Source organism: Sinocyclocheilus rhinocerous, unplaced genomic scaffold (assembly GCF_001515625.1).
Source record: "Sinocyclocheilus rhinocerous isolate Xijiao unplaced genomic scaffold, SAMN03320098_v1.1 scaffold836, whole genome shotgun sequence".
NCBI classification, from domain to species: Eukaryota; Metazoa; Chordata; class Actinopteri; order Cypriniformes; family Cyprinidae; genus Sinocyclocheilus; species Sinocyclocheilus rhinocerous.
Window position 1 is genome coordinate 299,294 of NW_015648109.1, and position 11,728 is coordinate 311,021.

At 38.2% G+C, this 11,728-nt stretch overlaps 3 protein-coding genes across 6 annotated transcripts; 1 reads left to right on the forward strand and 2 right to left on the reverse strand.

Moving 5' to 3' along the window:
- Window positions 1-480: 480 nt before the first annotated feature.
- Window positions 481-4,076, reverse strand: LOC107709632 (lipopolysaccharide-induced tumor necrosis factor-alpha factor homolog). 4 transcript variants are annotated; one of them, XM_016514194.1, is made up of 6 exons: window positions 3,684-4,076; window positions 3,444-3,504; window positions 3,066-3,175; window positions 1,411-1,494; window positions 1,014-1,155; window positions 481-938 (listed from the first exon to the last, which is right to left on the reverse strand). In XM_016514194.1, exons 3-6 carry the CDS (start codon window positions 3,163-3,165, stop codon window positions 833-835), a joined length of 432 nt encoding a protein of 143 aa, XP_016369680.1. In that variant the 5' UTR covers window positions 3,166-3,175; window positions 3,444-3,504; window positions 3,684-4,076; the 3' UTR covers window positions 481-832. The 4 variants fall into 4 exon arrangements, with proteins under 4 accessions (XP_016369680.1, XP_016369678.1, XP_016369679.1 ...); XM_016514192.1 differs by having other exon boundaries at window positions 3,444-3,564; XM_016514193.1 differs by having other exon boundaries at window positions 3,593-4,076.
- LOC107709630 (tektin-4-like) lies at window positions 3,075-7,393 on the forward strand. Its single transcript, XM_016514185.1, has 4 exons — window positions 3,075-3,146; window positions 5,961-6,183; window positions 6,846-7,000; window positions 7,083-7,393. The coding sequence occupies exons 1-4, from the start codon at window positions 3,124-3,126 to the stop codon at window positions 7,294-7,296; spliced, it is 615 nt and encodes a 204-aa protein (XP_016369671.1). The 5' UTR covers window positions 3,075-3,123; the 3' UTR covers window positions 7,297-7,393.
- Window positions 7,394-8,796: 1,403 nt separating this feature from the next.
- LOC107709595 (gastrula zinc finger protein XlCGF8.2DB-like) lies at window positions 8,797-10,069 on the reverse strand. Its single transcript, XM_016514108.1, has one exon. It carries the CDS (start codon window positions 10,067-10,069, stop codon window positions 8,978-8,980), a length of 1,092 nt encoding a protein of 363 aa, XP_016369594.1. The 3' UTR covers window positions 8,797-8,977.
- Between the last annotated feature and the right edge of the window lie 1,659 nt (window positions 10,070-11,728).

Consider the following 11,728-nt stretch of genomic DNA (forward strand, 5'->3'; position numbering starts at 1 on the left):
CCCAGTCCAGATCTTTTCACAGTCTGTTCCTTAGTTCCTCCAGTACCTCGAAGTGAACCTGAGATTGTTGTTCTCCAAGTTCTTACAAAAAAAATGGGTATGAGGCTTCAAAGAAAACAACTCTCTTCATCTTCAAGAGGGGTGTGCATGATATCTCTCTAAGGAGTATGTGCATGATTTTTAGACCAAACTGGATACTGCAGGCCAGTGGATTCCAGATTTTTCTCTATTATTCTGAATATTTATGTACCCTCTGCCAAATCTCTCCTTGCAACATGAAAAGACACTTTGGCATGTTGATGTTTCGATTGTTGAGGCAAACACCACCAAACTGAAGCTTCAGGTGTGTATGTATAACAAGTGATGTTCCACTGCAAATAGAGCTTAAACAGGAGTTGTTTTATTCATATATATATATATATATATATATATACATACACACACATCATAAAAACATTAATTTGTACATACAGTCCCAGTGGAAAGCATGCGGCATCCTTCCAGAGAAAGTGTAATTCTATTACTAGAAATATCTGTCTAAACTATTGTTCTACACATTTGTCAGGTTGTGATTTAATCTATGCATCTGTTCTACAGGATTTCAAAATATAAACTCATTAACTCCCATATGAAATATACGAATGGATTGGATAGAGATATTGCAACAAAAGGTAAGTTAATAGACTTTGTAGTAGTTGTGTACAGAAGAACAAAAGACATATCTTCGGTCACCAAAACTTTGTAATAGGGTAACATAATGCAAAAATTTATTTCTGGGCAAGGAGTTCTCAGTTTTTTGATGGTTTCATCATGTTCTCTGGTGCAGCATGTGCTACAAACGTTTGTAAATGTGGATTATGTTCTTGCAATTTGGACAGGTGTGTTTCACATCCTTGCATGCGTCCACACAGAACGGGATGCAACAACAGAGCCAGCACCTGAAAAAACACAGCAGACAAGCTCTAAATATCAGCAGTCTATGAATTAAATATCAGCAATCTGTGCATACTTACACAAAAATCACAAGGCTTCCGAAGATTAACCAGGTGAGCAATCCATTCATATATTCGATTTCCGTGATGATGTCCGTCATGCAGTGAGGACAGGTAATGCGGCCTGGCATATCAGTGAGATTCACGACCGCCATCTGGGCAACTGCATATGTACAAATGCATTGATTAAACGCAGAACGAATGCAAAAAGAACAGCTAGTGTAAGCTAGTATTTGCACAGTAAACCATCAGAAGGACATCCATCAGATAAAAAAAAAAAAAACATTTTAGGGGTTGCAGGGCTGTGCCTTTCATTATTAGAGATATTTTAGTAATTAATTATAAATAGATACTCTCTTTAATTCATAGCTTGAATAAAAACGTTAGAAATACTGGGTCTTGGGTGCTGGAAACTCACCTATAGGGACCATCGTGGGCTGGATAGTGATGGTTGGATACCCAAACCCATATGGAGGTGGCTGGGAAGGTGCAGCTTGTGGACCTGTGAAAGAGCCAAAGCACTGGTTGATATAACACTGAATTGTTTGATTCCTGATTGTTCGGAATCAAGTTCAGAATTTTCACAAACTACTTGAAGAACGTGTGAAGGTTAGGCCCTTTTAAAACAGGACATTACTTAAATTTAAATTGTTCAGTTGCTGGTTTAATTGTGTTCAGGATCATTAACATGCTATATATATTATCCAGTCGTGAAGCTTTGGCTGATGGATGGACATTGTGAGGTTCACCCGTAAAATTTGCTTGTACAGGTGCATCTCAATAAATTAGAATGTCGTGGAAAAGTTCATTTATTTCAGTAATTCAACTCAAATTGTGAAACTCGTGTATTAAATAAATTCAATGCACACAGACTGAAGTAGTTTAAGTCTTTGGTTCTTTTAATTGAGAGGATTTTGGCTCACATTTAACAAAAACCCACCAACTCACTATCTCAACAAATTAGAATACTCCATAAGACCAATAAAAAAAAACATTTTTAATGAATTGTTGGCCTTCTGGAAAGTATGCTCATTTACTGTACATGTACTCAATACTTGGTAGGGGCTCCTTTTGCTTTAATTACTGCTTTTCCACGACGTTCTAATTTATTGAGATGCACCTGTATATTCCAACATTCATTGTTCGGTGACTTTGAGATGCCCAGGAAACCCAAGGCATCTTTTTTTTTCTCTAAAACTTTAATTCTTCTGATAACTTCCAGGATGAATATATATATATATATTACACAGATTTTCACAGTCACAGATTTCACCTCTATGGTGTATGTACAGTATGTTTCCATGTTTGCCACTCTCTCCAATAGTCATTCATTAGTACCAATCTACTGGATTTAAAGGAATAGTTTAATTTTAGTAGTAGAGTTCTAAACAAATATGTGGGTGGATTTGGATGTGATAGGACAACAGGGGATGGGCCTTTTCATTAAACGAAATGCTATTATTGATTATGGACTGATATTTGGCCAGAAGCGCCGGTTTGAAATTAAAATGCCTTGATGGATTTGTTTCTTACAAACATGCAGCTTTTAGCTTCACACGACATTAATTGATGGACTAAAGTGGTGTGGATTACTTGACGGCACCCATTGACTGCAGAGGATCCATTGGTGAGCAAGTGATGTAATGATAAATCTGTTCAGATGAACAAAAAAAAACAACTTATCTACATATTGGATGGCCTGAGGGTGAGTACATTTTAAGTAATTTGTGTTTTTTGGATGAACTATTCATTTAATAGAGGTCAAAATATTGTAACAGTTTCATATACTATTCTTACACTCGTAAATCATAATCTGAGATCACACAAGCCAAAGTCTGTGTTTGTTTTACAGGGAACATCTGACGTCACAGATTGAAACATCACATATTTAACTTCCTTATAACCCCTTACATAAAACTGATAATACGTGTGCAGTTTCTACAACAAAGACCGTTGAATATTGGCTCACTTTTTGGGGTTGAGATTCTAAAGTTTTCACTAACTTTTATTACATTGGTGCGTAATCATCCTGTTCGTTCTTATTAGTGTGATTAAAGTGGAAGATCAGCTGACCTGCTTGAGATGGGTATGCTGCCTGCTGCCCAGGGTAGTTTATGCCTGTCTGGTCCATATGAGGACTAGAATAATGCGGGGGTGAGTAGTCTTTCTCCATTATCAAAAACCTGTGGATGCAAAAACATAAAGACGAGGAATTGGAAAATAGACGTACGTTTCTTTATATTCGTCATGTCATTTTCTCTCTTTCCTAATCTTGTTCTGCTAATTTTTCTATCGCTACAGCACATGCCACAAACAGCACACACTGTATATATTATCACGATAGCACTGACTTATCAATGCAAAGCTCAATAACATATCCCTTTATGTACTTGACATATAACAAAAGCATAACCTTCACTTTAATGGAAAAATTGTGTGCACAACACGTACCTGTGAGTCCCTGTATGCGTTGTGTTGCTTCTCCTCTCAATGTACAGCAGGATCTGGATGGCTGCGACTGAGAGCGAGAGGGCGTGGACAGCAGGCTACAGTCATAAATGTGGGCATAAAACTACAGACGAGATAACAGTGACACTTACTGCATAGACAGGGTTATCTTTACATCAGTTGTGACCAACCTGCCTGTTTTCCAAGACAAGGAGAGAAAGAAAGCATCGTTATCATGCTTACCAAGTTATTTTTCCACTTGTTTAAATACTTCCCTTTAATGTTAGAGCAAATTTTGGCAGACTTGTGATTTAGATGGCACTGTCCATGAACAGGTTACATAATCGGGCCTAAATTATCACTCAGGAGGGTCTAACCAGATGGGAACCAATTGTTGGTTTTTGGCTATTGATAAACTTGTGAAGATGTTGTTAGATTTTCTTCTTATAGTAACTTAACAGGGTTGAATAGTTCAGTTTGATGAATGCAGTTTACACAATTATATCTGTATTATTATTTTTTTTACTTGTCTTCATGCCATGCTGTAAAAAGATCCAAATGATGTCACTTCCTGGGTGTCAACATTGTTAAGCAATGTTACATGTTATGTAATAGGGCAAAGTCATGCATTAACAGGAATGCATATTACGTTTGGTTGTTGAAAATGACAAAATATTGACATTTGATGTGTCTTTGATGTGTTTAATTTTTAATAAATAGCCTGTTTGTGTAGTACCATATGCAGATTATAAACCACTTTATCATGTTCTGATTTGATTTCAATGGTTTGATTCCTTTCTGATTATATTTGTAGTGTGTTCATACACTGCTTATATGTAATCTGAGACCAGATTTGTGACTTTACTGCAGTCGAGTTCCTCTCTTCCACTTCTTTTGGGTGATGTACACACGCTGTAAATGTATCGTTATATTTTGCTCTGTCAGTTGTACTAATTGCTCGCAAAACGTTAATGTGATACTGCATCATGGGAGGAAGTTTCCATTAACCCAGTGAAACAGATGAGTGCTGTTCCATTTTATGTTGATTCATATCACATATCACAGTCCAGCGTTTCCTGGAATTAGTCAGTTATTAACCTTAGTGAAGCAACATGATGTCAATTAAAATCCTGCTAGAAAGAGGAAGCACCTGACTGTAGAAACACAGAGAGGCCAGCATATCCTGGGTAAACAACTGACCATGTCACCCTTCACAGTCCAGCATGCAATGCTGAAAATTCTTTGTTTTCTGTGAATTTGGTGACATAAACCTTTATATTGCTAAAGAATCTAATGTTTAAAGCCTTGATTTTCCATGCACTCTCCAAAACCCCTCTCTACGATTGCGTGTGAAACAGATGAGTGCTGTTCCATTTTATGTTGATTCATATCACCTCAATCTGAGTCCAGCGTTTCCTGGAATTAGTCAGTTATTAACCTTAGTGAAGCAACATGATGTCAATTAAAATCCTGCTAGAAAGAGGAAGCACCTGACTGTAGAAACACAGAGAGGCCAGCATATCCTGGGTAAACAACTGACCATGTCACCCTTCACAGTCCAGCATGCAATGCTGAAAATTCTTTGTTTTCTGTGAATTTGGTGACATAAACCTTTATATTGCTAAAGAATCTAATGTTTAAAGCCTTGATTTTCCATGCACTCTCCAAAACCCCTCTCTACGATTGCGTCGGTTGGTTATTTTCACAGCTACAATATGACGGCTGTGCAAATGGATTTTTAAATGCCAGTCACAGTTTTTATTGTATTTCTTATTTTGGTATTGCAATTTCTGGGATGAAAAAAAAATACAGAATACATAATTGAAATGCGGGACGCAGCTTACATCTTGCGGGACACGGGACAGAGCTCCCAATTTCGGAACTGTCCCGCAAAATGCGGGACGGGTGGTCACCCTAGAACTCTCGCGTGCGTAACGCGTCCTTAGGAATACAAACATTCGGTGACTCCAAATACTACGGGACCTACAGGATAATAAATACTTTCATTTACACCAAAATATGATGTCATCCCAAATTTTAGTGTCTCGCCCCTATTTTGACACGTGGGTAGCGGCGCAGAATGAGAAATAGTAGAACTACATCAAAATTTTTACTTTGAGTTCAGCACACAATTGAAATGGATTTTGGTCAGATTGCAGATTAAAGTCATAAACCTGTCTGTATCTGTCAGGCTGAACCGGGAGGTGAAGCAGACTCTTGAGTTAGACTGGTCTGATAAGCAGCTGGCCTACAGTGTGGGTGACCGGTGTGGACGCTTTAACAACAGGAGCACCGACACACAACGGCATCCCAGCTCAGCTGTGCTGTAGGACCAGTGCGTGTCAAACCTTACCTCTGCTCAGTTGGAGTGATACAACTTCATTTTCATTCCACACACATTAAAGCAGTCTATCAAGAACAATTTTTGGCATCATTGGGTTTCTGATAATGCATAACACTGCCAGCAGTTTAAGACCGCAGCTGTTGTAGTGACAGCATCTCAGATGTGTTTCTCTGTAGGGTGTGCGATGAGGAGGTTTGGTGTAAGTTTACTGTGGATAACCTGCGGCTGGCAGAGAGAGAGGAGGTGGCGAGCCAGGCCTTGAGGCGGCTGATTGAGCGGGTACTGCAGGAGACGGCTGAGGATCTCCAGACGCAGTGTGCCGCTGTAGATCGGACCTTGAACCAGTGCTGCATGGAACTGAGCCAAGCCAAAACACAGCTGGAGCTGCACCTGGCACAGGCAATACACATTTACACAAAACAAAAGCCAATACATGTACACAAGGTTTCACATATTATAGGGTCTATTTAATCTGCAGATTTCATACAAATAAACATAAATCAACGGGTTAAAATTTTGAACACTATCAATGTTTAAAGGAATAGTTCACACAAAAATGAACATTTACTGAAAGTTTACAGATTTGGAGAAATGTAGCATTCCATAATTTGCTCACCAGTGGATGCTCTGCAGTGAATGGGTGCCGTCAGAATGAGAGTCCAAACAGTGGATAAAAACATCACAATAATCCACAAGTAATTCACACCACTCCAAGTTTTAACTTTAAACCATTGCTTCTAGCCAAAATATCTTAGTCCATGCTTCATAATAACACTTCCTCCAGTGAAAAAGTCCATCCCCGGTAATTGATGGATTGGAGCAGTGTGGATTACTTGTTGATTATTGTGATGTTTTTATCAGCAGTTTGGACTCTCATTCTGACGGCACCCATTCACTGCAGAGGATCCACTGGTGAACAAATGATGGAATGCTACATTTCTCCAAACCTGTTCCTATGAAAAAACAAACTAATCTACATCGTGCATGGTCTGGGGATGAGTACATTTTCAGCAAAATGTAATTTTTGGATGACCTTTTCCTTTAATATGTCTGTGTAATAGATTCTGGAGCAGATTGGGGCTCAGGAGAGGAATATCTCATCCCTGCAGCAAGCTGTATATGATAAAGAAGCTCCGCTCAGAGTGGCTCAATCTAGACTGCATTACCGAACCTTCAGACCCAACATGGAGCTGTGCCGAGACCAGCCTCAGCTCAGGTACATACACACAAAAACATGCACACACACATACACACTCCCAACACGCATAAACCCATCTGATGTGTGTGTGTTTATGTAGTTTGTTAGGTGAGGCGTCAGAACTCAACAGTACAGTATCAGCCCTACAGCAGCAGCTGTATGAAGCACGCAAATCTTTTTCTGACCTGGAGGAAAGCAGACTGTCCCTGGAGAAAGACATCTCTTGCAAAACAAACTCCCTCCTCATCGACCGAGAGAAGTGTATGACGCACCGCACACGCTACCCTTCTGTCACAGTGCTGTCTGGATACTGACAGTCTCATAATATGCACTATTCACCAGAAGGTCTGGATCCATTACAGTAACTTCCAGTGGCATGCAGTGTGTGTGCATTTTATCAGTGTTGTTTGAATGCAGTTTTAAATGATAAATTATATCTTTAAGTGGTTTAGTGTATACCTTTTATTTGACATTTATATTTCTTTCTACATACTGTATTATAAAAGAAGTGAATTAAAAGTGAACTGTCTTAGGCCTACACAAATTTACACTTAAAAAAGTTATACTATTCAAAAATTTTAATTCTGTCCTCATTAACTCACCCTCATAACAATTCAAACCTATATGGCTTTATTTCTTATGCAGAACACAAAAGATTCTGATTCTGAAGAATGTTTTTTTAACTGTTTTTGCCTATACAATGAAAGTCAGCAATGTCCAAACTAAAGCTGTATACCACTGACTTTTATTACATTATGACAGTGTTTGTTAATGATTAATGAAAATTCAAACATACATGACATATGAAAACTATTATTACTGTAGACTACTTTGAGCCCACAGACTGTCTGATGCAAATACAGACAAAACTGGAAAGCACTTTCTCTGTTTTAAGTTTACATGAGAAACAATTTCATCAGGCGGGGCCTGTGGCTAATGTGACGTCACATTAGCACCAATGCTGAAAACAGGTCGTTGGGAGACACTGCTTATGATTTATGGGGATTAAAAATAAGGAGTGGGTGGATTTTTATCATTGTAGGGTGGTTGTGTTCACACACTGCCTATATGGCTTTATTTCTTATGCAGAACACAAAAGATTCTGATTCTGAAGAATGTTTTTTTAACTGTTTTTGCCTATACAATGAAAGTCAGCAATGTCCAAACTAAAGCTGTATACCACTGACTTTTATTACATTATGACAGTGTTTGTTAATGATTAATGAAAATTCAAACATACATGACATATGAAAACTATTATTACTGTAGACTACTTTGAGCCCACAGACTGTCTGATGCAAATACAGACAAAACTGGAAAGCACTTTCTCTGTTTTAAGTTTACATGAGAAACAATTTCATCAGGCGGGGCCTGTGGCTAATGTGACGTCACATTAGCACCAATGCTGAAAACAGGCCATTGGGAGACACTGCTTATTATTTATGGGGATTAAAAAAAAAGGAGTGGGGATTTTTATCATTATAGGGTGGTTGTGTACACACTGCCAACACACATTTATGTTTTGTATAATAGGTCCCCTTTCCAGCAGCTTAGTAGGTAGTTGAGGGGGTTTAGTCTAGTAGGGGTGTAGTCTATATAGTTTAGGGATATTGGTAAATAAGTCTGTGAAATGTATGTGAATTCAAAAAACTGTACCACAATGCCAAAGTATAGTTTAACTTATTTAATTTGCCTTGCACAGATTATTGAATCTTAAATACAAAAGGTTATACAGCATCAGAAAAACGTAAAGTATACAAATGAAAGCTGTATATAAGGTAAAAGAAATATATGAAATGTGTATAGGATAAATGAGTAAATATACAAAAATAGAAATAAATATACAGGGGGAAAAAAATCACAAATTACTAAATTGCAGTGATGGCTTCGGTTACAACACTTTCATTGTATCAAATTCTTCTATTTACCATGTGTTTATTGGCATCTACTGGTCTCTTATCAGTCCTGGCCATTCCAGTCATTTAAATAGATTGACTAATCACGCTCCTCCAATAGCTGGTGGGTGTCCTGGTACGCTTCGACTGACTTTGCATCATTTGGATGGATGCTGCACACAGGTGGTGGTAGAGGAGATTTCTCCACTCTGTCAGAAGGTCTCTCTCCGGTGTGAATTCTCATGTGACTTTTAAGGCTTTGTTTCACTGTGAAACTCCTTCCACATTCAGAGCAGATGTAAGGTTTCTCTCCAGTGTGAATTCTCGTGTGTCTCTCAAGGCCTTGTTTCACTGTGAAACTCATCATACAATAAGGGCAGGCAAAAGGTTTCTCTCCAGTGTGAATTTTCATGTGCCTCTCAAGGGTAATGTTCATTGTGAACCTCTTTCCACACGCAGAGCAGATGAAAGGCTTCTCTCCAGTGTGAATTCTCATGTGGTTTTGAAGGTGTCCTTGCTGCATGAAACTTTTTCCACACTCAGAGCATGTGAAATTCTTCTCTCCAATGTGAATTCTCACGTGTCTCTTAAGGCCTTGTTTCACTGGGAAACTCTTTCCACACTCGGAGCAGGTGAAAGATTTCTGTCCAGTGTGAATGGTTATGTGACTTTTAAGGTGCTCTTGTTCTGTGAAGCTCTTTCCACACTGAGGGCAGGTGAAAGGCTTCTCTTCCATGTGAATGCTCATGTGTCTCTTAAGGTTTCTGTTCACTGTGAAACTCCTTCCACACTCAGAGCAGGTGAAAGGCTTCTCTCCAGTGTGAATTCCCATGTGACTTTCAAGGTGTCCTTTTTCCGTGAAGCTCTTTCCACATTGGGTGCAGGTGAATGGTTTCTCTACAGTGTGAATTCTCACGTGTCTCTTAAGGCTCCTGTTCACTGTAAAACTCTTTCCACAATCAGAACAAGTGAATGGTTTCTCCCCAGTGTGAATTCTCATATGAATGTTAAGCTTTTGTTTCTCTATGAAGCTTATCCCACACTCGGAGCAGGTAAAAGGCTTCTCCCCAGTGTGAATTCTGATGTGTCTCTCAAGGCTTTGTTTAAATATGAAACTCTTTCCACACTGAGGGCAGATGAACGGCTTCTCTTCCGTGTGAATGCTCATGTGCTGCTTAAGGTTTGCTTGCATCTCATACTGATGACATGTGACAGAATCTTCTTTCAGTTCTTTAAGATCTAAAATAATCAATGTCAAAAATCACTTTATGGACAATTACATTGAGACAGTAACAGCTGCACAGTAACGGATAGTAATAGATGTGCACCCCAAACAATAGAGTAAGATGAACATAATAAATATCAAGCGTAGCGTTAGTTCTGGTAGGTCACGTTAGTCAAGCTCGCATCAGCTGACTCTCAGCTGATCCCCATCTACCTATAGGAATACGACACCTATCTAAGCATTCATATATAAGGTCCCTCAGTATTATCAGCAGTTTTCGCATTGCTCAATAGCTAATTACCCTTCTCCATCCCCAGCTCCTCCTCTGTCAGTCAGGATTCAGCCTTCTGATTCTCTTTTGAATCAGACTAATTCTAAAATGTGTACATAAAATTATTGAACTTTAACAATATCTGCAATGCATTTATGTTGGTTCTGGTCTGTTTAACCTGGGGGAGTTATCGCTGCTCTCCCTGCTCTCATCCATGCTAGGCTGCATGGATGCGCAGGGAGTTCTTGCCCAGAACAGAACCATACCGCCAATCCAAACTGTATGCTAATTGTCAATCATCTTTGACGATAGTGGTCCTGACAGAAATGTATCTTGACTAAATCAGATTAGAGTTTGGGATGCACATGAGTACTCAAGTAACTTAAGCAAGAATCTGTTTTAAATTGTTATTACACAACTCTCTTGAATTCTTCATTCTGATTGGTCAAACATGGCTTCTGATATATTTATTGTATATATAAAGTTGTCCAAGGCAACTCAGGTTTTTAGTTCGCTGATCTGGGTAACTGAAACCTGCGGCATGTTTTCATATCTCTCACATCACACTATGAACTGAACTCGTTTCATTCAAATGAAAATGCATATTTCAGTATTAATATTTTTTGAAGTGTTCATCTTGTTGCTCAGTTAATTTTTATGTTGCAGTGGACTATTTGTTTTTCTTAGCAGAAGCTTTAAGATAATATATAGGACCACAGATACCTCAAATCAGTATTTCATATCCACCTGTTTATTTTTATGGTGAGCAGAGCTGTGTAATAAGCAGGATAATGTACAGTTAGTTGATCAACATACTTTTTACACAAATAATTTGTTGTGATGCCATATTCAACAAAAATACATTTAAAAAAGTATTTTTCTTTAATTATATTGACAATATAATGTGATATAAAATATAATGTTGAATATGGTGTTAAAATATTATTAGAATGTAGGCCTATCCCTAGTTTCTCTGACCTGCTGTTGTACTTGAGTGGTCTTCACTGCATGGAAGGAGGCATCTGGCTTTAAATATATATATATATATATGAACTTTTTTTTTAGTTGAAACACTTGAGCATTATGTGCATAAACATTTAATGATACTTTACATGATTTGTCAAGAAATTGACCTGATTTTTGCCCATTTCTCATGAGACTTCTCATTAGTTAATTTTACCAACAAGAATTAATCATCTTATCAAATCAAAAAAATCGCGTCTTCTAAGACATTGGCCTTCTCTGGTCTAAATTTTAGTCTGTTATTTTTTAAATACAGTTGGTCTGTATATTCCCAGCTATTTCGGACATTTAAACATCTGGAGTAACAACCTTTCCAAATCGGCATAAATGTG